This window comes from Macrotis lagotis, chromosome 7 (genome assembly GCF_037893015.1).
Source record: "Macrotis lagotis isolate mMagLag1 chromosome 7, bilby.v1.9.chrom.fasta, whole genome shotgun sequence".
NCBI lineage: Eukaryota > Metazoa > Chordata > Mammalia > Peramelemorphia > Peramelidae > Macrotis > Macrotis lagotis.
The window spans coordinates 84,647,687-84,675,428 of record NC_133664.1 but is presented as its reverse complement, the minus strand read 5'-3'; the positions used below and the strand labels follow the sequence as shown (position 1 = coordinate 84,675,428).

At 34.2% G+C, this 27,742-nt stretch overlaps 1 protein-coding gene across 4 annotated transcripts in view; it reads right to left on the bottom strand.

Moving 5' to 3' along the window:
- The window catches only part of ESYT2 (extended synaptotagmin 2), a 113,341-nt gene that overhangs the window by 24,534 nt on the left and 61,065 nt on the right, over positions 1-27,742 (bottom strand). For all 4 annotated transcript variants that reach the window (XM_074193244.1, XM_074193245.1, XM_074193246.1 and 1 more), the window contains exons 7-13: positions 11,334-11,389; positions 6,881-7,001; positions 5,280-5,456; positions 4,344-4,426; positions 2,373-2,421; positions 1,458-1,547; positions 847-942 (exon numbers count right to left, since the gene is read on the bottom strand). In XM_074193244.1, coding sequence (XP_074049345.1) covers positions 847-942; positions 1,458-1,547; positions 2,373-2,421; positions 4,344-4,426; positions 5,280-5,456; positions 6,881-7,001; positions 11,334-11,389 — 672 coding nt within the window. The remainder of the gene's footprint in view (positions 1-846; positions 943-1,457; positions 1,548-2,372; positions 2,422-4,343; positions 4,427-5,279; positions 5,457-6,880; positions 7,002-11,333; positions 11,390-27,742) is intronic.

The following is a 27,742-nucleotide window of genomic DNA, read 5'->3' as shown; positions in this document are numbered from 1 at the left end:
TCCTCAAACTGCCATTATCACCTAGTCTATTCTATAGTCCGGAAACTACAAAGAGTAAATAAATACTTTACCTACTAAATCCAAATTGAGCTAGAATGCAACAAGAATGCAGTTAACCTCTACTTCGATGTTTTGCTATTTCAAGTAATTATAATTTGCATGTCAGGTTCACATCTTGATAATTAATAATCATTATTATCATTACTTGCTCTTTCTTTAGAGATACTTTTCATAGATTTTTAATATTTTACTGATGCTCTTTTTTCACTGCTGTCATTTCCCAATTCTCCTCTCCCAATAGGACCCTCCCTTAAAATAGAAAAGCATACTTAAACAAAACCATCTGATCCACTGCCCATATCTGAAAACATACCTCACTGTCACTAGGTACTGACAACAAATCTCACTGTCACTGTAAAAGGTACATTATCAGCCTTACTGCCTCTCTAATGAGAAGAGGGAGGGTATGCTTCATCATCAGTCTATGGAGTTAAGAATATGATTTAAATTAATGTCACACTGCTACTTTCATGAATGAAAATCCAATGTTTCTTTTTCTAGGCACTCTTGTTCAAGAAATCAATACACACACTAATCATATAAATAAGATAAGTTCAAAGAACTGCTTTCTAGTCATATTCGAAGAATATGCTTTCTAAACCAAGTTAAAACTCATTGCCTTTTTCTGAAACACAAAGTGACTAACAGTGTGCACATGAAAACATGAGTAAGGTTAGAACATTAGGCACAGTGTGGTTCATCAAAGCAGTGGAACACATTCTCAAGCAAAATGTGCTAGAAGGAAATAGAAGCATCCAAGTGGAGAGTCACCAGTGTTTAACTTACTGGAAGATTTCTTGCTGAATCCAAATATAAGATAAGCAATGCAGAAGAAAGGCCATCATTGGCTTGGTTTTTGTCAGCTTTAATTCCTGTTAGCACCTAAAATAAAATACCTGTTAGAAATGTTTTGACAATCTACTCAATACCTTGTTATTTTCAATGGACTAATCATTGGAACAGTTAAGATTAATGCCTTCCTTTCTTCAGGCAAAAAATAAAATGTGCACAAGCAAACATGAATGTCACAAAATCAAAAAGCAATCTATCTATCTATCTATCTATCTATATATTAAAAAGTATATCTATCAAATAAATGGTTAATTTGACATCTGGATCTTCATTCTCTTGTAGTAAATTTTTGCTCTTACAAAGATATCAATCACTTAAAGAAAAAGTTTGTATAAAGCAGATATATATGTCCCATAAACTTATTTTAAATTTGTTTTTAAAATACTTTAAATGTTTTCAAAACATTGAAAAGAGTTTTGGTTAGAAAAAGAGGGCTCATAGAAAAACTCAAAAGTAAGACTGTCATCTTTTATTTTTATCTTAACAAATATGAAATGAATGGATGTAAATAAAACCAGGGTGACTTAGAAACATAGAAACGATACCTTATCAAGATTCAAAACATTTGGCATCAATGTGAGCCATTCCAGTTTCAAATGCAATTTTCCTTTAGGGACCTCATCCAGAGTGAACCACTGAAATAAAATATTGAACAATTTTTAAAACTGTTTTAGACAAAAGTTTTCATTCATTAGGCCTTATTTAAATGAATCAAAAAGTTTTAAATAAAAAATGTTATGAAACATTTTAAGCCTTATTACATCGACACAACAATACTATAGAACACAATTAGAAGAATTCAAGTGCCTTACTTATGTTTAAAAGTTTATGTTCTCCTATTTTGGCCAGGAAAAATCAGAATTTTAGAAAGCTGAATTTTTTAAACTAAGTTATCAATGTGTTTTACTGACTACAACACACTAAAAGTTTATTCATTCCTGTTTTATCAACTATAATGTAAAAGATAAAAGTTTATTGTGGAGATGTGGAATAAATATGTTTTTCCCCACTTAGCCAAATCCTTCATCTCCTTCAATACCAATTCAAATCCCACCTTTTCACTAAATTCTTGCCAGAATATGGTTTCTTTCTCTCCTATGAATTCCTATAGATCTTACTGTCTCTACGTTTATATGGCTTTAGGATGTCATTATTGAATTTAGCTATTAAGTAAATCTCTATTACTTAACTTTCTGAGTATTTACAACTCATCCCCCCAAATCTTCTTATGCTACTTTTTATTCCCATAATGCCTTAATTTTATTGGTTTGCATTTAACTTTGCTATAGTAAATTTAGTTATATATAGAAATATAATTACTAATATCAATTTAAGTAGTTAGGTTCATTGAATTCCATTTAAGAATGTTTATTGGTAATGGTTACATGAAAAAAATCAAGGTTTAAGACAAAACTGTCAGAAAGAAACCCAAAGAATTTAACCAACAAAAGGGAACTTACTTCATCCAAGAGGCGTTCCTTCTCAACTTCAATCAGATCAATCATAAGACTAAGAAACAATAACATTACAGCTTCAGAACACTTTGAATCAAATGTTTTTTTAAACAAATGAAGCAATTTTTAAGTAAGAGTTAATTTTAAGGGCATTTTTAGGATTATTTAGCCCAAATATCATTTTATAGAAGTGATTGGCCATAGGTGACAATGTTAGCAATTAGCAGCAGCTTTGACCTCAAATTGAGAACTCTTAAGCATAGACCTAGCTGAAGTTATTACAGAAATGCAAGCAAATTAAGACAGCTCTATTCATGAAATATTATGTTAAAGAAATAAGTATCCACCTAGACTATGAGTATTTACAAACTTTACAATCATGTCCAAGCAGTAACAAAGTTGCTGTGGAGAAAGGGGAGGGAGCAGGGATATTATGAAGGATGGAAGGAGAAATTTCTCTCAAATGCCACTGTTCTAGCTATTATTTTTAAATTGTTATAGCTGTACACAATAAAATAATCACATTGTTGGGACACCTGGGTGGCACAGCAGATAGAGCTTCAGCCCTGGAGTCGTAGAAGACCTGAGTTCAAATTTGATCTCAGACACTCAAGAACTGCCTAGCTGTGTGATCTTGAGGAAGTCACTTAATCCCATTGCTGCAAAAAACCCCCAACAACAACCTAACAACCAATAATCACACTGTTGATAGAATCACAACTTTTTTCCTGGCCTGATGGTACTTATATTTATTAGAATCACCCCATCTCCTAAATTAGAAAGAGTAGATCTGAATATCTTTAAAATTGAAACTAGAAGACAAAAGAGAAAGCCCTTGGATTAGAATAAGTAATTAGAAGAACCACATAACTGGACTTTAGATGAAACTGTATAAAATACACTTCTACTAGTTAAAGATGGTTCAAAAGTAAATGAACATTCAGAAAGGGGACTCTGGAAAACTAAGTCAGGAAAGACAACTACATGATGTTAGGAGCAAAAGCAAAGGTAAAAATAAATTCAAATTTAAAAATTCTTGGAAAAGGACATTTAGAAGATCAAGAGACTAAGCCATGGAAGAATGACAAGCAGAAGGAAGGAAAAGACAGAAAATGAAAGATACTGAGGCTTTGTGCATATTCAAAACTTCCTAGAAAAATTCAACAAGCACAATTTGATTTGTTTCTTTTTAGTAATATGCATTAAATTGTGCTGTACAATTTATGATTTTATTACTACAGAATATCCACCTATTAAGGGTATATTGGTGTTTAAACACACACACAATATACATACACAACACACACACACAAACAGAACATTCTGCTTTAAAAACTTTTTGTTTGAATTGTCTGAATCAATCACTTGTTCTCCAATGCTTTAAATTACTGGCATATTAGCAGGCATCAAAGCACCTAATAATTTGAAGTGCATTAAGATCCTTTTCTCTAAGATTATTATGAAATGGTTTTTTGGTTGAAAAATTTTTCCACATTCCAAGATATTCCCTCCAAATTACATTTCAATTAAGTTTCTCTATAAACTTAAACTTAGTTAAATTATTTAGCAACAACATTGGCAATGAGGACAGGGATTCAACTTATGGTTTCATAGATGGAGCTCTCAGATTTAGCTCCCTCTAATCAATGCAAACTCTTCAAGTTATATAATCTTAGCAGGTTTCCAGAGCAAGAAGTAGTGAAATAATTGATACACTAGGGAATCACACAACTAGGAAGTGTGGAAAAATTAGAATTAGAACCCAGGTCTTCCTGGCTTTACAACTGACTTTCTAATCACTATACCACATTTCCATTCAACAATAATAATGTTAGAAATACTAAATTGAACCAATCAAACTAAATCAAAGTATTTCGTCTCTGAGTTATACCAATCAAGATGAACAATAAATGAACCTGATATTTTATCAATATAAATAAACATTACATTCTGATATTATATACAAAATGAATTTACCTTCCAAGGAAATCATCCTTGTCTGGGTCTTCATCAAAGAGTTCAATTTCTAACTCCTGTCCAGGATGTTCATAAACTAAAGCCTGAAAAATAAAATGTCAATAATTATTTTCTACTATTAATGGCAATGATATATTTCTTTAAAAAAATCTTTAAAATTTCCAAAATTTTTAAACATTCATTCTTCAAACCTTTTGAAATAAGAGAAGAAAGCACTGTTTTACAGAAAAAAGAAATTAAGGATCAGGAAACCTAAGTGATTTGTCCAAGATAATAGCATGAGAAAAGAGTCACAATTAGATATTATATCTTGACACTTAGTTCAATCTTCTTGCCATTATACCAAATTGCATTTCATATAAATTAGCATTAAAATACAATAAAAATATTTTAAAATATATTTATTGCTACTTTTCTACACAAGAAATATGGAGAAATGCAAGGGGGGCAAGGTGGATATTAAAATCTTCACCTACCAGCTCCATGACTGTTGCAAATCAAACACACTTTTAAGTTTAATCTGCATTACTGACATTTTCCCTATCATTTTCTTTTTTTTGGGGGGGTTGTGGGAAAATGGGGTTAAGTGACTTGCTCAAGTCACACAGATAATTATTAAGTGTCTGAGGTCGGATTTGAATTCAGGTCCTCCTGACTCCAGGGTTGGTGCTCTATCCAGTGTGCCTCCTAGATTCCCCTACCCATCTTTTTCTTAATGAAAGAAATCAACAAGACACTACTGTCAAGCCAAGATAAAAAGCACTTACTAATTATCAATACAGAAATGCTCAGCTCTTGTGAGCCCTGTGAGCATGCTCTATGATTACACCTCTAGTTAGGTTTAGTACTCCTCTCACTAAACCAAATTACTTTGATAGCCTAAGTTGGAAGCATTAGAATCAATGTTTTAAAATTAAGTGTGTTGTGTACAATTACCTCATAAACTTCATTCCACTTTGGGCTGAGATTTTCTTTGATGACCTTGCTTTGAAAGATTTGGTTACCGACCCTAATAACTCCATAGGGGTCTGATTTTCCCTTGACAAGGCCCTTAAGATAAGTGTCTTTACCTTGTAGATCCTGAGCTTCGATGAAATGTATTCTTAAAACACCCTGAGAATGAAGACACAAAAATCAAAGCAGTGAATGGTTGTAAGCAACGACTGTAGAATTCTTGACTTACTTTTTTACACATTAGTTTTTTTCAATATTGTGGCTTTAATGGGGATCTCTCTAAAATGGTAAGGTGTCCTTTAAATTATTGATATTTTATCCAGAGGAAAATATAGCTGATCAAATTTTATACTTCTAAATTTCACGTACATGAAGTTAAGTTAAATTTGGCAATAGATTGATGGTAGACATGTGCTTAGTTTTAAAGTCAGTATATTTCAAATGATACTAAGAAACAATTTTTAAGTTTAAGGGTATTTCTGGCTTTTCAATGATAAATATTTGAAGTTAAAATACTTAATTTCCGTCTGTAGTTCTTTCCATTTACTTTGCTGTAGTCATTGTGTGCATTGTGTTTTTGGTTCTCTCTACTTTATTCTACAGTTCTCATTTGTCTTACCCTGTTTCTATGTATTTGTGACACTCTTCATTTTTTTCAGCACAGTAATATTCCATTACATTTATGTACCACAATTTGTCAAGCCATTCACCCAGTGGATAGGCATTCATTTCTAATTTGGTGTCATCACAAAAAAATTTATTATAAATATTTTGGTTACATATGTCTTTCCTTTTGGTTTTTGTAAGGCAGTGAGGTTAAGTGGCTTGCCCAAGGACACACAGCTAGGTAATTATTAAGTATCTGAGACTGGATTTGAACTCAGGTACTCCGGACCTCCAGGGCCTGGTGTTCTATCCACTGCTCCACCTAGCTGCCCCCCTACATATGTCTTTCCTACCAGAAATGACAGCATTTTTTTCAAATTTTAAAAAACAATTATCTTATTAATAGTATTAAGTTTAGTTCAGATAGCTGCTGTATAAGAACTTTTAGATCAATCTTTTAATGTGTTTCATATTCTTCTTTCAGACGCATATGAGAATCAAGCTTTAAAATCTGAGTGACAACTGTTAAAAATCATAACATAGGGAAAAGCTCTCCATCTTGAATAAACTACTACTAACACTATTTCTAATATTGCTTTATCAACAGAAAAAGTAAAAATAGAAACAAAGTATTTTAGACTCATTTTCTAAGTAATGTCACTTTCAACAGCTATAATTCAATTGACCACATTTCAAATGTTAATATTTACTGGTTTAAACATCTGATAATAAGCCCTTTTACTCTGAGAATTACTGAAGCTCAATCATTTAAAAATTGTTCTAATATTTTTGCATAACATTTTTGGCTCCAAACTTCCTCTCCAGGGTGATTGAATTAATTTTATATTTGCACAGCAAGAAATGATCTTATTACAAAGAAATAATATTAACTTCAGAAAGAAATAAGAGGTTATTATCAGTTTGTTTTAAAAAAAAAGAAATGTTTCTGTTTTTAAATAAGAACAGAATATGCTTACCTTTGGTATAGGGAATCGCAACTGAGCAATCTGAACTTCACTGACAAGAGGAACTGTGATTCGATTAGGAAGCACCAAGTAATTGGATATTATATCCAGAATAATAGTATCCGATAAGCCACTATTAGGCAAAAAAAAAAAAGACTGTCATATCAAAATAGGTTTTCATAGGTAATAATTAACTCACACTATAGTGACAATTAAAATTTAGTTTTTTAAAAGACAGGACTCAGAATTAATGATTAGAAGGACTTAAATATTCTCACCGCTAAAACTACCATAATTTATATAGTGATCTGAAAACACAAAAGAATTTTATTAAATCGTATAATTTCCTAAGAAATTTCTCATTAAATATTTAACATTCAAAATGAAGACATATTTCACTAAATTTCTATCTCCCATTCTAAATGAGGTAAATGAATATTCTACACATGAATTCTAAAAGATAATCAACTTTTGGTTACACAATAGAACAGAAATTATCTTTTAGTATGTGACTTATAGAAAAAATAAAACAAATAATTATTTGAACTGATATTTCTAATTGACCCTGCCCTCCATTTTTAAAAATACCTGCTTTTATTTTTTATAGAGTTGTTATAAAGCTTCAATAAAATTATGTTTGTGAAAGCACTTGTTAACTGAAAAATGCTGTATCAATAAGGTATTATTTGATGGCATACAATTCATTTTCAATTTTACTGTATATAAAGCAGGAAAGGCACTCCTTGATAGTGCCCTTAGGACATAGATACATAATATACAATTAATATATTTTAGTTCTTCCAACTAAAGAGCTCTATGTATGTTATTAAATACTCACATGATGATGAATCTCCCACATTTTTCCTCTCACTGATAATTAATTCAACATTCACACTGTCTCCCTCTCCTTTCACACCCCCCCCCCTTATTTGCTACAGTGATTTTTACATTACATACTAACAAAGCAGATGTTCTTTTCCCTATCTACTTTGGCACAAGAAATCCATTAATTTTCCTAAAAAAGGAAACAACTGACATAAGTACTTTGTTTACGAGTTGCATCACAAAGTAAGACTGCTATTAAGCCACAATCAAATCCTGGTTAATGTTAGGAAAGACCTCCAGAAGAAGGCAGGATTTTAGCTGAGGTTCAGAAGGAAATTAGGAAAGCAAAAAATCAGAGGTGAGGAAAGAGAACCTTCCAGGCATAGTAGAAAGCCAACACTACTCCATAGAACGGGAGATGAAGTGTGATGTGTGAAGAAGAACAAATAGGCCAGTATATCTGGATCACAGATTGTGGGGAAGATGGGGAATACTGTATAAGAGTGAAGAAGCAAGGATGGGACCAAGGTTATGAACTTTGAAGGCTTGGGGAAATGGTGGAATCTTTAATATAAATAGCAATATTACATAAAGGGGAGAGACTTTTAGGAGGAAGGATGATAGCTTTATTTTGAACATAGTGATCTTACAATGGCTATGGGACAAACAGTTTGATTTTTGCTCCCTCCCGGGGGCAAATAACACTTATAAATGAAAAAAAAATTATTAAAAATTAAATGACCAATAATTGGTACTATGAAATTGGGTCTCAGGACAGAGTCTTGGGTCAGATGTATGGATCATCTATATAAAGATTTAAAACCATGGGAGCTGACAAGTTACTGGGAGAGAAGGTAATGAAGGGGTTCGGGGGAACCTTAAGGGTATGCCCACAATTAGCACTGGATAATGAACCAGTAAAGGAGTCTGAGAAGAACTGATCAGATAAGAACAAAATTAGGAGATAACACTGTCCAAATCATCTCCAAAAAACTAGAGAAGAGAAAATATCTAGGAGGTTAATAGTGCCAAGAAGGAGGAGTACTAGGAAAAAAATTTAGATTTGGCAATTAAGAGACAACGGATAATGCTAAAAGAAGTCTCATTTGATTGATAAGGAAGAAAGGTTAATTAGAAGAATGAATGAGAAGAGAGAAAATAGAGTTTAACATTGACAGCTTTTTCCAAGGCTTGGGTAGAAAAAAGAATAGAGAGAGAAATAAACACAAAAATAAAATAAGGATAACTTATGGGGAAATTAGAGTCTAATGATCTTTTTAAGGATAAAGGGAAGTTCTGGGAATTTTTCAAGGCAATAGGAAGAAGAAAACTGGGAGAGATGACTAAAGAGGCAATTTGCTGGAAAGGATAGAAGAGTTCAGCATTAAAGATTATTTGAAAAAGGGGGTTGCCTTAAGAAGGAAGGCTCCCTCTGGAGGGATTTGTATGAACTGATGCTGAGTGAGAAAAGCAGAACCAGAAAAACACTGTACATCCTTAACAGCAACATGGGGGCAAATTCCTTCAGTGTAACAATCAGGGACAAGTTGGGACTGTCTCCAATGGAGAATACCATCTGTATCCAGAGAAAGAACGGTGGGGTTGGAACAAAGACCAAGGACTATTACCTTTAATTTAGAAAAAAAAAAACTGGTATCTTATATGATCTTGCTATCTCTTATTTTATGTTTCTTCCTTAAGGATATAATTTCCCTCTCATCACACTCAATTTGGATCAAATAGTAAAGACTGCCAAATTGCCTTCTGTGGCGGGGTAGAGGAGGGAAGTAAGATTAGGGGAAAAATTATAAAACTCAAAATAAAACCTTTAAAAAAAAAAAAAAGGAAGGCTCCCAAGTTGTCAGAGATTTTCCTAGGAAGAAATACATTGACTCTGGATTTAGATTGGGTATCACTCATCTGATACAACACCAATGTGACCTTGGGTATGTCACCCAAACTCTGAACCTGAGTATGATCTACAAAAACAGAAAAAAAGGACATCAATAATCTGAAGAGCATCCAAGGAGGGTAAACAGGATGTAGAGAATCTTAAGTTCATACCAAAAGACAATTGATAGAGCTTTAGAATGGAGAGGACTCGAGAATGAATGATATCTGTGCTCAAAAACCTCCAAGACTGTCATGTAGGTTATTAATTCTGTTTGGTCCTAGAGGGAAGAACTAGGAACAATGTGGAAGTTTTAAAGAAACAATTTTAGGTTTAATATAAGGGGGGGATCTAATAATAAGGGCTTTCCAAAAGGGGAAAGGATTGTCTCAGTAGTATTTTACTGCAAAGTAGGTCATCAAGCAGTAGTCACACTGACACTTGTCCTACTGGACTGAAGAAGGGATTCTTTTCCTGGTGTGGGCAGGGTTTGTCCTCTTTACAATGTCATAGCACATTATCATCCATGGAGTTTATTTTTACAAACATTTAGTCACTTAGTATGGTTAGGGAGAAAGCATCAATTTATTTAGAAAACAGAAAGGACTTTCCCCCTAAAATACAGATTTTGAATGAAAACAGAATAATGGCCTGTTTAATAGTAGAAAAACCAAAGTTATATATAAAATTAGTTAGGACTGGGGCGGCTAGGTGGTGCAGTAGACAGAGCACTGGCCTTGGAGTCAGGAATACCTGAGTTCAAATCTGGCCTCAGACAATAATTACCTAACTGTGTGGCCTTGGGCAAGCCACTTAACCCCACTGCCTTGAAAAAAAAATCTAAAAAAAAATTAGTTAGGACTGATATAAGTATGCTTATTAAACATTTCATAAATTCCTAATTTAAATAACTATAAAATGAGTTATATCTGAGAGTCATTCAAAGACATAAAAACCAAACATGCAAGCAAAAGACTTTTCCAATACAGAAATATATGGAAACCGAATGAGAATTAACTTTCAGATATAATAAGCAGCACAACAAAAGAACTGTTGTCCATAATTACAGTCCTTTTCAGGTTTGTGACTTATAAGTCTACCATAAATGATTACCATTCAAAGCTTGGGGCTAATGAACAACAATAAAACAAGATTGGTTACATTTTTCTAACCAGGAAGAGGTGTGTTCTCCAGAAAGTTTACAAATGCTTACTGCATGAAAGGACTTGCATTTTCGGTCAACATTTCACTGTTTCAGGTTACTGAAGACACTCCAAAGAGGTGATGTGACTTTTCAAGTTCCTTATTTCACCCCTCCCCCCCAAATTCCAGAGAATATAATGTAATTTGTGTTCAATGTCTTTAAGCAACCATTCTATCAATCAGTGATTTTAAATTATGAAATGTGGCAAAAGCCTAGATGGAAGAATAACTTGAAAGGCAAATTGAAATCAAAGGATCATCTTTTGATGACATGTTCAAATATTTGGCTGCTTCATTAAATTATTATCTTAAATAAAAATAAACATATATGTGTATCTGTGTAATAAAGTAATGTATCCTCAAATAGGTTATACTGTTACAAAGGTATTAAGATGCAACCTCCCTTTTCAGAAGATTATAAGAAAGAAAAAGATGTCTTATGTCAACATTATTATCAAAATACAGATGGCTTAGCAACAATCACTAAAAATGAAATTTATTAAAATATTACTTAATTAGCTATTATTCCACATTATTTAAGCTTACTTTAGTCCAGGAATATCCAGAAGATTAGTTAGTCCTGTCCAATTAATTTCCAGAAGCTATAAAAAGACAAAGAAAAAAGTGTATTTAATAAGCCTTAAACAATGTATTCTCATTTACATACTTGTTCATTTTTAAATTTAACAGAAAATAAACTATTTGTTCATTTTTAAATGTAATAGAAAATAAACTATCACAAAAAATTCACAATAGAAGAATCAATACTCAACACACACAACACAAACACGTAATTCTGAATTTGTACTTCTACTAAACATATCTTCACTAAAAATCAGAAGTACCATGAGCTGAAATTTACCTAACTACTGTGAAATATGTTTATAATACATACTGTCTAGTAAGCAGAAAAGATCTTTCTTAGGAGAGTAAAGATTCAAATAACATTTTATAGGCAAAACTTCGAATTGTACAATGATAAAATTGAAAGGGATCTGAGAAATTACCTATTCACCTTCATTTTACATATAACGAAACTATGATTAAAGGTGAAGTGATATCAGATCTCATACGCTGTGGCCTTGCCCACAAAATTAATGTTATTCAAAGTGTTTTAGGGAAGGAAAAAGTCCATGCAAAGACAAACTTTCATATAAAAACTTACAAAAAGTCAATAAAACAATCTTACAGGATTACAAGGAAAGCTATTTTTGCCAAACTAAAATTCAACTGAAGGCTTCAAAACTCTCTACCCCCTCCCAGAGACTTTGATGAATCTCACTCATGAAGTTTAAACGAACGACTAAAAACAGTAAGACCCCACTCCCACCACTTCTGAAGTTGTATCAAGTAAAGTAAATTTCAATTTTTCATAAGAGCTGGATGTCAATGAAATCTTTCCTTGAGTTAAGAAAAGGAAAATTTTCACTGCTGTTTAAAGAGCAACCTGCAAAGGTTGCTTCAAAGATTTTCCACTCTCAAGTTTAAGTTACCAAACCTAAACCTAACACTCTTCACAGTATCCCTCAAGCTCTTTGGGTTCACAGACCTTCCTTTCTCTTGTTCCAGCAATTATTGTCCTTACCTCTGAGAGAGTACCTTGTGTCCTTGATCCCCACAACTATCAGTCATTACCTCACTCTCTTATATCTACTCATCCTTTAAAAATCTTCATTTCATCCTTCAAACAAATGAACAATTTCCCTCAAATATGTTAACTTTTAAATTTCCACAGTAACAAAATCGGGGCAACAGAAATCATCTAGTATTTAGCTCTCACATAGACAGGGAAACTGAAATGCAAAGAGGCTAATTTGCCCAAGAACTCAAAGCTAGGACTAGCAGGACAGGGATGAGACCCTTGGCTTCCATATTTCTCTTGTGCTCTTTCCACTACATCACTCTGCTTCTTTTTCTATCTCTTTAAGTTTTTCATTTTTTACTTTGCTGGCAAATTCATCAAAGTAGTAATCTATACCTATTACCAACTAATTCCTCAATTCCTTGCAATCCAGGTTTCTTCTATCCATGTTTACCTGCTACTTCTACTGAAACTTTCTTGGAGTAAAGAAAGTAGAGTAACAGGAAGTAGAGCAATATCTATTCCTCTAAAAAAGAAAATTTCTTCCCAAAAGATCTAGACTGAATATTTTTCAGGAAATTCAAGGGGAAAAAAATCCAAGTGAGTTCTTTTCTCCAGATGAAGTAGGCAGAGGGAGATAGAAAGAGAAGTCTGTGGATACCAGGGATGGGGTCTGACCAGGAGCTATGTGTGGAATCCTCCAGGCCAGAGGAGACTAAAGAGAAGGTCCCAAATCCAGCACAAGGATTTAATTTGCAAATGGTACAAGAACAGTATTCTACCCACTTTCAAGTCACAAATGGAAGCTCGTCTAAAGAAGGGGCAATGGGATGAGGGATGAGGGATGAAGAAAGGTCTGAGACCTAGGCTGTTAACCAAGTAAAGTTCATGTTCAGAAGCAAGTAGCAACAGTGTGGCTTTCACTTCCAAGAGCAGAGCAGGAACTCATTTTAAGCCTCTAATCCAGTCTTAAACAGAATAATCAGAACAGAAATCCCAAACTAAAGGGGAGTCTGAAGTTCTGGCATTCTGTTTTTCTGGAGCACTTCACTGGTTGAATGCAGCTGAGTTCAAAAGCAATCTCCTAAAAGGCAAGCCCCAAAGCCCCCTGCTCAGACCCAAACCTAGGCAAAGAATTCACCAAGCATCCCTTAAAATAAATCTCAAAATGAAAGTCCCAGGAGCATTAAAGCAAAAAAATGAGAGCAAAGAAAAAAATATTACCATTAGTCAGAAAGAAGGAATCAGCAGTCACCAATTTAATAGAAGTGAAGAGCTTAGAATATATTTCAGAAGGCAAAGGATAAGATGTAGAACAACAAATGATTTACCCAGGAAATGGAGTATAATCTTACTGAGGCAGAAAAAAATAAACTATTGATGACTTCTGAGCATTACTGATGAAAACACCAGAACTGCATGGTGCAACCAGAATAGAAAAAGAAATAAGAAAAGGAAAACAAGAATGAACAATCATAAGAGATTTTAAAAAGGTTAAACTGTTTATATTTTAATGCTAATTTAGTTCAAGAAACAAAAAGGGGAGGAAAAGGTTAGGGAAAATTATCTGCTATGGTCCAGTGAGTCAGCAGAAATTTATATAATCAAGAAGGAAGTTGGTCAGGGGAAGGTATTGACATTTGAGTCTCAATTTCATTTGAACTGATCAGAGGAGGGAAGAATACATACACACAGCTGGGTAGAAAAATGCATTTCACTAAACAGGAAAACAGGAGGGAAATAGGAGAAGAAATTAGAGGAAGTTTAAATTAAGGCAGAGATTGGTCCTAAGCAAAATAAACCCCAAACAAAAATATTAAAAAAAATTTCTATAATGGCAAGCAATTAGAAACTGAGGAGGTACCCATTAACTGGGGAATTGTTGAACACGTTATGGTGGATAAATGCATTAGACTATTATTTTGCTATAAGAAATAATGAAGAGAGGACAGCTAGGTGGCGCAGCGAATAGAGTACCAGCCTTAGAGTCAGGAGTACATGGGTTCAAATCCAATTTCAGACACTTAATAATTACCTAGCTGTGTGGCCTTGGGCAAGCCACTTAACCCCATTGCCTTGAAAAATCTAAAAAAAAAAGTAATAAAGAAGATGGTTTCAAAGAAACTTGGGAAGACCTATATATTGAACTGATGCAAAATGAAATGTACAGAACAGAACCAGGAGAAAAATTAAATACAATGACAACAATGTTTGTTAAAGGCACTTTAAAAAATTCTAGAAATTCTCTCTAATCAGTATAATGGCCAATCACAATGCCAGCATAAGAACAATGAATCATGCTACTCATCACCTAATAAGTCACTAAAAGTGCAGAATTAGATGTAGCCAGTGTAGAAACTTGTTTCATTTAACCACATGTTTCTAACAAAGAGAAGGATAGATGCATTGTTGATTGAAAAAAAATTATTTCTAAAAAAGGTAACTATTCTTTTTAAGGTTAGCAATGGTTCTTCCTAATTAGTAGATCTAGGAATCCCAATCCCAATCTTCCTCAACAACTCTGGAGAGACCAGTCATACAATATTCCAGTTATTTCTCAGCTTTTCCTCCTCTTCTTCCTTTTATCCCATAAATGGAACTATTTCTACAGACTACAATAGATTCTTCTTTCTTTTCATAACCTATCTCTGGGACCTTATCTTCTCCTAAAGCTTCCAAATATTCTTTTGTGTTAAGGAATAGCAAACCATGCCCTCCAGTACCACCTGTCTCCAAAAAGAGCTAGTCTCATTTTCTAACATGTTCTGTTACAACTCAAACTCAGTATTCCTAAATGTAAAAAGCATCTCTCATCTTATTTCAACTCTATCTCCTACTTCTTGATGTCAAAGACCATTATTTGTGTAACTATCCAGGATAGAAACATTATAATCATCTGACTCTTCCCTCTGCCCTAACGCATGCAAACACTAAGTACAACGGAACAGCGAGGTGGCTCTGAGAATAGATAAGAATGCCAGGCTTGGAGTCAGGAAAGCTCAACTTCATGACCAGATATGTAACCCCAGGAAAGTCACTTAACCCTGTTTGCCTCAATTCCTTATCTATAAAATGAGTCAGAGAAGGAAATGACAAATCACTAACAAGAAAACTCCAAATGAGATCAAAGAGAATCAAACTTAACAACAACCACTCCCTTCTAATAAGTAAAATGAAGATAACATTTGCTATACCTAACCTCAAGGGATGACTGCTAAAGTTCTGTGACAGACTAAAATAACTGCCTGAACAAGAGGCAGATTGCCAGCTTCCACAAACTTACTGTACCAAAACCATGAAATACAAACTAGACTGAATGATTAAAAAATCAAATTAAAAAAACACAATGTGATTCCTACCCTGAAAATTCAAAAGAAGGCAATCAGAAACCCCAAGGCAGCACAGACCAACTTCCCAATGAATTCCAGAAATGGGAAAGGGACAGGTGTTGTCTGCAAGTCTTCATGTTAGAAGAGCAAGAGCTTAGAGCTTCCTAATATAGATCCAAAGAGATCAGCTATTTCCAGGGTTGAGTCCTTGTAAGTCCAAGATAAGGGTAATGGGCACTTTCAAACCAAAGTGGTGTCAAAGGCCTCAGACCAGAAGGGCCAAGGCCAAGGGCCCTGAGTTCCCAGCACACTGTCCTGAAACACTATAAAGGGTCACAGAGTGACTTAACCGTGGGAGAGATGGAGGTCAGCAAAGAAACCCAGGCAAACCAGGGAACAACAAAGTTGGATTGACTATCCTACTCAGAAGCACAATGAAGTTGAAGCCTGACCCTAAATCAAAGCCCAATTCAGACTGTAAGCTCCAAGACATGAATAAATTAAAAAAATTACTAGTATAAAAATGACCATAAATGCTGAAATTCTCCCAAAGAAAGAGTACATAATTGAATTATAAATTAGCAGATTGAAATAATTTTCCACAAGAAAATCCAATATTCTGAACTTGAAAAGAGTTCCCAAATGGTGGGAATAAAAATTTCACCTACCTCCTAGGGTCCTTGTGAGTGAGGATCAAGTGAGCACTAAAAAATCTTAGCTACTATTATTTTTTCCCCTCAGAAATCTCCATCTATGGCAAAGACATCTTTCTTTCTCTCTCTTAAATTATCCTATAATTGAGTCATCAAAGACTGTTAAGTCATGTCTAATTCTTCATAGCCCCAGCTGACATTTTCCTGGCAAAGATAAAGAAATAATTTGCCATTTCCTTCTCCAGTTCATTTTACAAATGAGAAACTGAAGCAAACAGGGTTAAGTGACTTATCCAGGGTCACAGTTACGTGCCTGAGACCAAATCTGAACTCAGCAAAGGCTAACTAGCTAAGGAATTTGTATTTTATTTAATAACAGCAGACTATTAAAGGATCCTGAGTAGAGGAGTTATTTGAGAATATATGGAAAACTAATCCAGAAGTTGCAAATAATGAATTAGAAAGGAGATAAAGACTGGTGAGAGTCTAGATTAAGTTGGTGGCAATGAGAAAGAAAGAAGTAAATTGATAAAATACTGTTTGAGGCAGATATAGGGATTCAGTGAAGGGACCTTCATTAGAGTATATTAAACTCAAATATGTGTCTTTTGCATTTTTTTCATCAATTCTCTTATTATTCTTGACCTTTTTCTAGGTTTGTAAAATAGTTTTTTGATAGTTTGATTGGTGAAGCACCAAGTGAATTTAATATGGATAATTGTCATTTTAGTTATATTAGATCAACATATCCATGAGTATTTGACATTTTTCCAATTGTTTATATATGATTTTATTTGTGGGAAAAGTCTTTCGTAATTGTATTCCAACGCTCCAAATCACTATTAATAAAAAGAAATGCAAATTAAAACAACTTTGAGGGAACACATACCTATCAGATAAAAAAAGAAAATGGCCAATGTTGGTGAGGGCATGGGAAAATTGGAACATTAATGCATTGTTGGTGGGGCTGTGAACTGATTCAGTCATCCTGGAAAGCAATCTGGACCTCACCAAAAGGACAATAAAACTCATCATACCCTTTGACCCTGCAATACCACTGTATCCCAAAGAGACCATTAAAAAACAGGAAAAGTCTTACATGTTCCAATACATTTAGAGCAGCTCTTACAGTGGCAAAGAATTGGAAATCAAAGAGATGCCTATAAATTGGGGAATGGATGGACAAGTGTTGAAACATGAATGTAATGAAGAACTAATTTTGTAGGAAATCATGAGTGGTTGGACTTTAGAGAACCATGGAAAGAATTACACAAACTGATGGTGAGTGAAGTGAGCAGAACCAAGAGAACACATTAACAACAGCACTGTGAGATGATCAACTATGATAGCTGCAGTTCCTCTCAGCAGTTCAGAGAGCTAGGACAACCCTGAGAGACCTTCTAAAGACAACACTACTCAGATCCAGAGAATAAGCTATGGATTTTGAATGCAGAGTAGAGCATACTGTACTCACTTTTTTAAAACTTCTTTTGTATTTTTGTTTCTTTCTCGTGGCTCCCTGCCTTAATTCTAATTCCTATTTCACAACATGAATAATATGGAATTATGTTTATTAAGATTGTACATGTATAGCTTTTACCAATTTGTTTGCTTCTCTAGGGAGGGGGAGGAAAAGAGGGTGGTAGAAAAATAACTTGGAAAAGGGAGAATGTTTAAAACTACCCTTATGGGGGCAACTAGGTGGCACAGCAGATAGAGCACTGGCCCTGGAGTCAGGAGGACTGAGTTCATATCCAGCCTTGGACACTTAAGTGCCTAGCTTTGTGATCTTGAGCAACTCACTTAATCCCATTGCCTTAAATAAATAAAATTTAAAAAAAACTACCCTTGCATATAATTGTAAAAATTAAATAAAATTTCAATAAAAGCACCCCAAAAGTAGTTTCCCCAAACATTAAGATGTGATTCACTTAAAAAGATCACATTTTCTATGAAAAACTGTTCAAAGCTTCTAAGAATCCACATATATAAATATTTATGACATATAATAAAATTATATATATTTATATATATATATATATATATATATATACACACACACACACACACACACATTAACCATTTTTTAATTAGGGAAAGGCTTGCATTCATTTTTTTTTCTCTAACTTAAAGGGAATAGTCCTTGAACTTTGTTCAAACTCCACAGTTCTTATCTGGAAACAGATGATATTCTCCACTGCAGACAGCCCCAAATTGTCCCTGATTGTTGCACTGATGAAATTAAGTATGTCCATCAAGGTTGATCATTGCCCCCATATTGCTGTTAGGGTGTACAGTGTTTTTCTGGTTCTGCTCATCTCACCCGGCATCAGTTCATGCAAATCCCTCCAGGCTTCCCTGAATTCCCATCCCTCCTGTTTCTAATAGAACAATAGTGTTCCATGACATATATATATATATATATATATATATATATATATATATATGTATATATATATAACAGTTTGTTCAGCCATTCCACAATTGAAGGACATTTACTTGATTTCCAATTCTTTGCCACCACAAATAGGGATGCTAAGAATATTTTTGTACAAGTCATGTTTTTACCCCTTTTCATCATCTCTTCAAAGTATAGACCCAGTAGTGGTATTGCTGGGTCAAAGGGTATGCACATTTTTGTTGCCCTTTAGGTGTAGCAAAAAAACTTATACAAAAATTGACCATGCACTTAGGACATAAAAAGCTAATGATCAACTGCAGAAAGGCAGAAATAGTGAATACATCTTTCTCAGATCACAATGCAATAGAAGTCATATGCAATATTGGGCCAAGGAGATATAGACCCAGAACAAATTGGAAACTGAATAACCTCATTTTAAAAAATGAGTGGACCAAAAAACAAATTATAGAAAGAATTAACCATTTTATCCTAGATAATAATAATGAAACAACATACCAAAACTTATGGGATTCATTCAAAAGCAACTCTCAGGGGATATATTATAGCTCTAAATGCTTACATGAATAAATTGGAGAAAGAGGAAATCAATGAACTAAACATGCAACTAAAAAATTGGAGAAAGAACAAATCAAAAATCCCCAATTAAATAGTAAAATGGAAATTCTAAAAATTAAAGGAGAAATCAATAAAATCGAGAGCAAAAAAACTATTGAATTAATAAATAAAACCAAAAGTTGGTATTATGAAAAAAAACAATAAAATTGATAAACCTCTGGTCAATTTGATTAAAAAAAAGAAAGAAGAAAACCAAATTGCTAGTATCATAAATGAAAAAGGTGAACTCACCACCAATGAGGAGGAAATTAAAGTAATAACTCGAAATTATTTTGCCCAACTCTATGCCAATAAATTTAATAATCTAAGTGAAATGGATGAATATTTACAAAAATATAAGTTGTCCAGGTTAAATGAAGAAGAGATTAAATATCTAGACAACCCTATCTCAGAAAAAGAAATTCAACAAGCAATCATTGAACTCCCTAAAAAAAAAAATCTCCAGGGCTTGATGGATTCACAAGTGAATTCTACCAAACATTTAAGGAACAATTGGTTCCAATTCTATATAAACTCTCTGGAAAAATAGGGAAAGATGGAACTCTGCCTAACTCTTTCTATGAAACCAATATGATACTGTTACCTAAACCAGGAAAGTTAAAACAGAGAAAAGAAAATTATAGACCTATTTCCCTGATGAATATAGATGCAAAAATCCTAAATAAAATCTTAGCAAAATGATTACAACAAGACATCACTAGGATAATACATTATGATCAAGTAGGATTTATTCTAGGAATGCAGGGTTGGTTCAATATTAGGAAAACTGTTAGTATATTCAATTATGTCAACAACAAACCTATCAGAAATCATATGATCATATCAATAGATGCTGAAAAAGCTTTTGACAAAATGCAGCATCCATTCCTATTAAAAACACTAGAGAGTGTAGGAATAAATGGACTGTTCCTTAAAATAATTAGCAGTATCTATCTGAAACCATCAACAAGCATTATATTCAATGGGGAGAGGCTAGAGGCATTCCCAATAAGATCAGGGGTGAAACAAGGATGCCCATTATCACCACTACTATTCAATATTGTATTAGAAATGATAGTGTCAGCAATTAGAGAAGAAAAAAGAAATTGAAGGAATTAGAATTGGGAAGGAAGAGACAAAACTCTCACTCTTTGCAGATGACATGATGGTCTACCTAGAGAATCCCAAGAAATCATCCAAAAAACTACTGGAAACAATTATCAATTTTAGCAAAATTGCAGGTTATAAAATAAACCCTCATAAATCCTCAACTTTTCTATATATGTCTAGCAAGATACAGTAGGAAGAGCTAGAAAGAGAAATCCCATTCAAAGTAACCTCAGACAATATAAAATACTTGGGAGTCTATTTGCCAAGACAGACTCTGAATCTTTTTGAAAATAATTATAAAACATTTCTCACACAAACTAAATCAGATTTAAATAACTGGGCAAATATCAACTGCTCATGGATAGGTAGAGCTAATAAAAATGACAATTCTACCAAAACTAAACTATCTGTTTAGTGCCCTACCAATCAAAATTCCAAAAAATTACTTTAATGAGTTAGAAAAAATTGTAAGTAAATTCATATGGAGAAAGAAAAAGTCAAGAATTGCCAGGAGCTTAATGAAAAAAGTGCAAAAAAAGGTAGCTTAGTCCTACCTGATCTAAAATTATATTATAAAGCATCAGTCATCAAAACTGTTTGGTATTGGCTAAGAAATAGAGTGGTGGACCAGTGGAATAGACTAGGTGTAAAAGCAGGAGATGATTATAGTAATCTGCTGTTTGATAAACCCAAAGAATCCAGCCATTGGGATAAAAACTCCCTCTTTGATAAAAACTGCTGGGATAATTGGAAGTTAGTATGGAAGAAACTTAGATTAGACCAACACCTAACACCCTTTACCAAGATAAGATCCAAATGGTTACAGGACTTAGACATAAAAAAAACAATACTATAAGCAAATTAGAAGATCAAGGACTAGTTCAGCTTTCAGATCTATGGAAAGGGGAGCAGTTTATGACTAAGGAAGAGTTGGAGAACATCACCAAAAACCAATTAGATGATTTCGATTACATTAAATTAAAAAGCTTTTGCACAGATAAAACCACTGTAACCAAGATCAAAAGCAATGTAGTAAATTAGGTGTAGTTCCAAATTTTTCTCCAGAAAGGTTGGATGAGTTCACAGCTCCATCAACAATGTAATAGTGTCCCAGATTTCCCACATCCCTTCCAACATTGATCACTGTTCTTTCTAGTCATATTGGCCAGTCTGGGAGGTGTGAGGTGGTACCTCAGAGATGCTTTAATTTACATTTCTCTAATAAGTAATGATTTAGAGCAATTTTTCATATGACTGTGAATTGCTTTGATCTCCTCTGTAAATTGCCTTTGCATGTCCTTTGACCATTTTGTTAACTGGGGAATGGCTTTTTTTTTAAAATGACTCAGTTCTCTGTATATTTTCAAAATGAGTCCTTTTCAATTCTAATTTTCAAGGAATTATTTTGCACCTCTTTCCATTTGGCCAGTTTTTCTTTTAAAAATTCTTCTCTTCAATGAATTTTTGTAAATCATTTTCTAGTTGGTCAATTCTGCTTTTAAAGGAGTTCATCTCTTCAATGAATTTCATATACCTTTTCCCATTTTCCAAGTCTATTTTAAAGGTGTCATTTTCTTCAGTATTTTTGTGCCTCTTTTACCAAGCTGTTGATTTTTTTCATGACTTTTTTGTGTCACTAATTCCTTTTCACAGTATTTCTTCTACCTCTCTTGATTTTTTAAAATCTGTTTTGAGCTCTTGGTACTGAGACCAATTTATGTTTTCTCTTTGTGGCTGTGAGTGCAGTTGTTTTGGCTTTGTTGTTTTTTGAGTTTGTATTTTGATTTTCCCTTTGACCATAGAAACTTTCTATGGTCAAGGTCTTTTGTGGCTGATTGCTCTTTTTTCCAGTCCATTTCTTAACCTCTTTGTTAAAGTGGGTCTCTGCTCCTGAGGTTAGAGGGAGCACCAAGGTGATATGAGTTAAAGAAAGGTTTGGTCACTGCTTTTTTGGCCTGTACTATAGTCTCTGAGTGATAACAAGATTTCTTTTCTGCCCAGAACTGTGACCAGAGCTTTCATTCCCTTGAGGCTGCGCATTCTAGTATGCTCATACTCCTCATTACCCTAGGACTTCCACCATGAACCACCTATGGGTAATGCCAGAATGGGTCCCCCTTACCATCTGTGGTAAGAGTTCCAGAAGCTGCCACTGATTCAATTACCCTGAAGTCCTGTTGCTGGCTTGCCAAGACCTGGCCCATAATGGACAATACTCCACTTTCATCCACAGTCCTAAAGACCTCTGTGTTGTCTTGAGTAGAAAACTGTTTCACCTTATCCTTTTGCCAGCTCTGTCATTCCAGAATTCATTTGGAGGTGTTATTTTAAAGTTGTTTGAAGGGAAACTTGTGAAAGCTCAGGTAAGTGCCTGCCTTTACTGACCTCTTGGCTCCCTTTGCTAGGCATTTTTATCACCCTTGTGGCCAAATATTTTTTGGCATACAATGCATTACCTTTTAGGTTTTTCTTCGTGCAAAGTACTTCATTTTTTTCAATATTTTCTTCTGTTTATTCACATTTTCCCAAGTATCTTTCTTTTTTTCAATTTCAAAACTGTTTACAATACTTTGCATACATTCTCTGGTGTGATCTATTCTGGAATCTGGTCATCTTATTGTGCAGTTCTTGACTCAATGGAGAAGCTTATTTTTGGTTCTGTTTTGCTAGGGTGCTTGTGTGGCTGAACCAGGCTCTAGAAATGTTGTGAGGGAGAGTAAAAAGTCATTCACGAAGTCCTGGTGCCCAGTATCTGGCACCTCAAAAATTGGCCTAGTGGGGACAGAGGACATGAATATGGCAGGTCCCTTGGTTCTGGAGTGCAGCACTGACCTGATGAGTTCCTTTTTCAAAGATCAACAATTTACTTCTGTCTTTTCACAGGCCAACTGGACCAGAAACGCTGTGTCTCAGAAGACATCGCTATCCAACCATCTCTCCATGTAGAATCCTGCTTTCCTGTGATCTCACATCATCCCTGCCATCAAGACCTAGCTTCTACTGAGCCCCTGTCAATGCCTCTCCCACTCCCAGTTTTAGAATCTTAACTAAATCCATACTGTCACTATTCCTGCAAAGGGTATCTTAGCCTCTTCCCCTTTCTCTTCCTGACAGTCTGAGTGACTTCCAAACCAGACCTGGACATACTTCCTCCTCCATATCCATCATCTCCCTTGATTACAGCAGAGTCTGTCTTAAGTTTCTGTAGTTGAAATCTTAGTATATAGCACAGTATCTGATCTATAAAGTAAAAGCTTAATAAATTCTCCCCCTATTTATTCAGTTTTTGCTTATAAAGAAATTATACCAAAAAGAGGGAACAGACATATTCCTACTGAATTCAGAAATAAGAACTATAAAATCAAATCAACTCTTCAAAGTAGGACTATCACTTTGTCTTTTGTAAAATGAATGCAAAATAAAGGAATTTAAGTACAAAATATTTTTTGGTGGGAATATAGTGACACTTCTTATAAATGACCCTGTCACAAGCTGTCAGCAAGACCAGCTCTCAATATCCTCAGTTATCAGTGTTATATGTAAGAAAGTCTAGATAACAGCAGGGCACAATGCAAGTGGACTAAGACAACTTCTATTTACTGTGGGACCTGACACATTCCACTTCACCACAATTAACTCTCATTTCCTTATTCCCTAAAACTATGAACTTTAATTAAGTTCCTATTACTCAGAAGGCAACCAACATACTACAAGTCAGGGATATGAAGAGAAAAATATGCAGGTATACATACTGATACAATTATGATACACTGTAAGCAATAGTGGACAAGGAAAAGATTTCAATAGTCCTTGGAGAAATAGCTTTCTAAATGGAGTTTGGGAGAGGAATTGCAGAATCTAAGAACAATTTGCAAATGTTCATGCTGCCTGTTTCAAAATCAGAACCACTACCTTTCTCCAAGGGACAATCATCCCATTGCAGATAGCTTATGATTATTTGAAATTTTTCATTACATCAAACATGGTTTCAAGAGTGAGAAGTGAATTAAATGGAGACCACAAGTATAGACTATGTTTTCTAATTACTACTTTAGTAGTGAAAAGGAGAACTATGCTAAGATAGCTTGATGTTATAATGATGAAATAAATAAAATATGTAAGGAATTTTATATATTAAAAGTCAGCATGTTAAGAATATGTAATAATTTCTATGAGTGATCAAGCAATAACTTGGTAATACTATAATTTGCATTTATATAAAACTAGCTTAAAGTAGTCCTAGTCCAATACCACATGATGTTGTGAAGATGATGCTAAGTTCCCAAAGCTATCCAGTAAAATATAAACTCTGACAAGCTATTCATGTTAGAAATATTTTAAGGACATATATGTATGCTTACTGTTTGAGTACGAGACTAAGTTGGTTTGAAAGGGTTCATCACTGGTAAAGTTGTGAGGTGATCAATTGTTCTAAGTAATGATCAAAAACAGTTTAAAAGGGCACAGATTTACATCATTTAAATGTTTACTCAAATGAGAAAATTACAGATTGAAGATGCAGGTAGGGTTTATAAAAGCATGCTTCTCATAATAATTTTATTGGAATTAAGAATTATATACACTCTTTTACACATGAGAAAATATATTATTTAAAATTATATACATTAACCTAAGGGTTGTCCCTAAAAGGAAATGCCACAGGTCAAGTTTGAGTCCTAGTCTCCTATTTCTAAGTCCAGCATTCTCTTCATTATTATTTCCCCTCTTTTTAGAAAACTATTAATATTATTCGACCAAAAAGATATGACTATAAAGATATTTTAAGAAAAAGTTATATGAAGCTTTCTTTAAGCCTCAGAAGTTACACTTTTAAAATTAATTTAATATACATTCCCACTGACAAGTTACATTTCCAGAGCAGTGTAACATTGGAAATGAAAGGATTATTTCAATTTTAAAGACAAAGAAGGGTGATATAATGAAGGGCAAAAAAATTGGGTGATTTGGAATTTAAAAATCAAGGTTCAAATCCTGATTTTTACTAATTTTTGTGTGAGCATGGGCATGTTGCAAATCTCTGGGCACCCCATTTTCTTACCTCTAAAAGGAGAGGGATGGATGAAATGATTGCTAGGGTCCTTTCCAATTCTTAGAATATGATCCTAGGATTTCCAAGAAACCTAAGGTCAACAGGTGAAATGACTTCCTCATTGGACACAAAATGCGTGCAGGATTTGCACCCCAGAATTCTGATTCCAAACTGCACTATGCTGCCTTGCAAACATATATCATGGGGCAGGAGGGAATTCATGAAATATAAAAAGGCTTGTAATCCCTGAGTTGGACAACTTTGAGACTTTATCACTATTACCATCACCATGTGAAACAGCTGTTGTTGACAGTGTAAGGCACCAGGCACTATCAAATAAACACCTTTATTTCTGAAGATATTTTCTCCTGCTCCCAATTTCAAATGAAGTGGGCACAGGTAGAGGAAACTCAAGGATTGATGTCACATAAAGAAGTAGATAGACTTTCCTGGAAGTCATTTTAATATATTTTGTAATAAATTCCAGAGATTCGGCTACCTACCTGGACACTTTTGAAAAGTACTACAAAACATCATTCTAAGAGTTTATGGCCTGCATTTGAGGTCCTACAGAGGTGCGAAAATTAAAAATAAAGAATATAATCAAGTGCCATGTGAATGGGCTGATGATGGTCAGAGAAAGGGGAGCTGAGTGTGGGATGGACATGAGGCAGGCAGAATACGCAGAGTGAAATGTAAGCCAGGGATAAACAGGCAGCATCCTGACTCTTAAAGGGAAGATGCTCCAAGTTGAGGACACAGGGTATGGAAAAGGCATCCATCAAGAGAGGAGGTTTTTGAGCAGAGGAGGGCCAGGAGAAAATCTATGTTTCAGGAAAAAGCTCTTGAAAGACAACTAAAATTAGGATGCTGATTCCCACACAAAGAACAAGGTTTGGAGCAACTGAAGCCAATGCAACTGCATGAGTAAGACTTCTATTTCAGGAAGCCATAGAGCTAGTGAGACTCGAATTTCTAAAAGCCATGAACTCATTCTAACAAAACTGTTATGCTTCGCTTGGAAAAGCCACATCTTATGGTACAAAATGTTGGGTTTGTCACTGCAAACAACTCCAGAGCTGTAAATGAAACACTGGAAATTAGAACAGGAAGCATTCCACTGAGACTTTTGTCTTTTATACTCTACTATAATTTCTACCTGATTAATTATACACTTCCTCAAATCTGAATGAAGCTCTTTGATGAGTGACAATTCATTAAAGACACTTTCTTAATTACCAGACACTTTTAAATGTGTGTCACATTGTAACTCCCATAATTAAAGACAATGGGTTCAGTCAGTCAGGAAATAATAGTCCAGATTTAATACAGTTTAGCATATAAAACTGAAACTATGCAGCTTCTGAATAGCAATTTAAATATACTATAATATCTCTATATAGAAGTAATGTAGTAATCTTTACAATAAGAAAGCATGATAAAAATAGAAGGAATGTTAGATTTTAAGTCAAGAAAATCTGGGTTTATATTTTATAATCAGAAGGGCAAGAAAAAATAATCTTTGTTCTCAAAGACCTCAAATTCTGATAAAGGAAGACAACATTATATAGGGGATTTTAACTCCAAGGTCTATGGAAGGGCACAATGGTCACTATTAGGCAATAACAAAGCAGACAGTAATTAAGATTCCTAAATTTCCCAAAGCGAGTGCAGTGGATAGACTACAGGACCTTAAGTCAGGAAGACATGGTCCCAAATTCAAAACTGGCCTCAGACAATTGCTAGATGGATGATCCTGAGCAAATCATGAAACTATTTTCTCATCTGCAAAATGAGCTGGAAAAGAAGTGGCAAAGTATTGCATTGTCCTTGCCAAAAAAAAAACAAAAACCCTAAATGCGGTCATGAAGAGTCAATTGAAAAAGACTGAACTCCACATTTAAAAAAAAATGCCATTTTTCACTATTAAAATCTCATCCACTGAAAATATCAAGAATTATCTCTTTTGGGTCCAGTTAGAAGTGGTGTTGGTAGTCTCTGCTAATCCTACGGTTTTAAGGTACAGAATCCTAGATTTTCTTCCCTGGAGGCAAAGGAGAGGTAGTAGTTTAAGTGGTTGATCCATACATGCCATACTACCCCAGCTTTCCCCCAAGATGCCTTGCTATTTCATATATATGGAAGATACCTGGTTGAAAGAGAGCTTTAAAGGTTGTGTTTGCAAATTCTTTGTAGAGTCTATCTTCTCATCTTC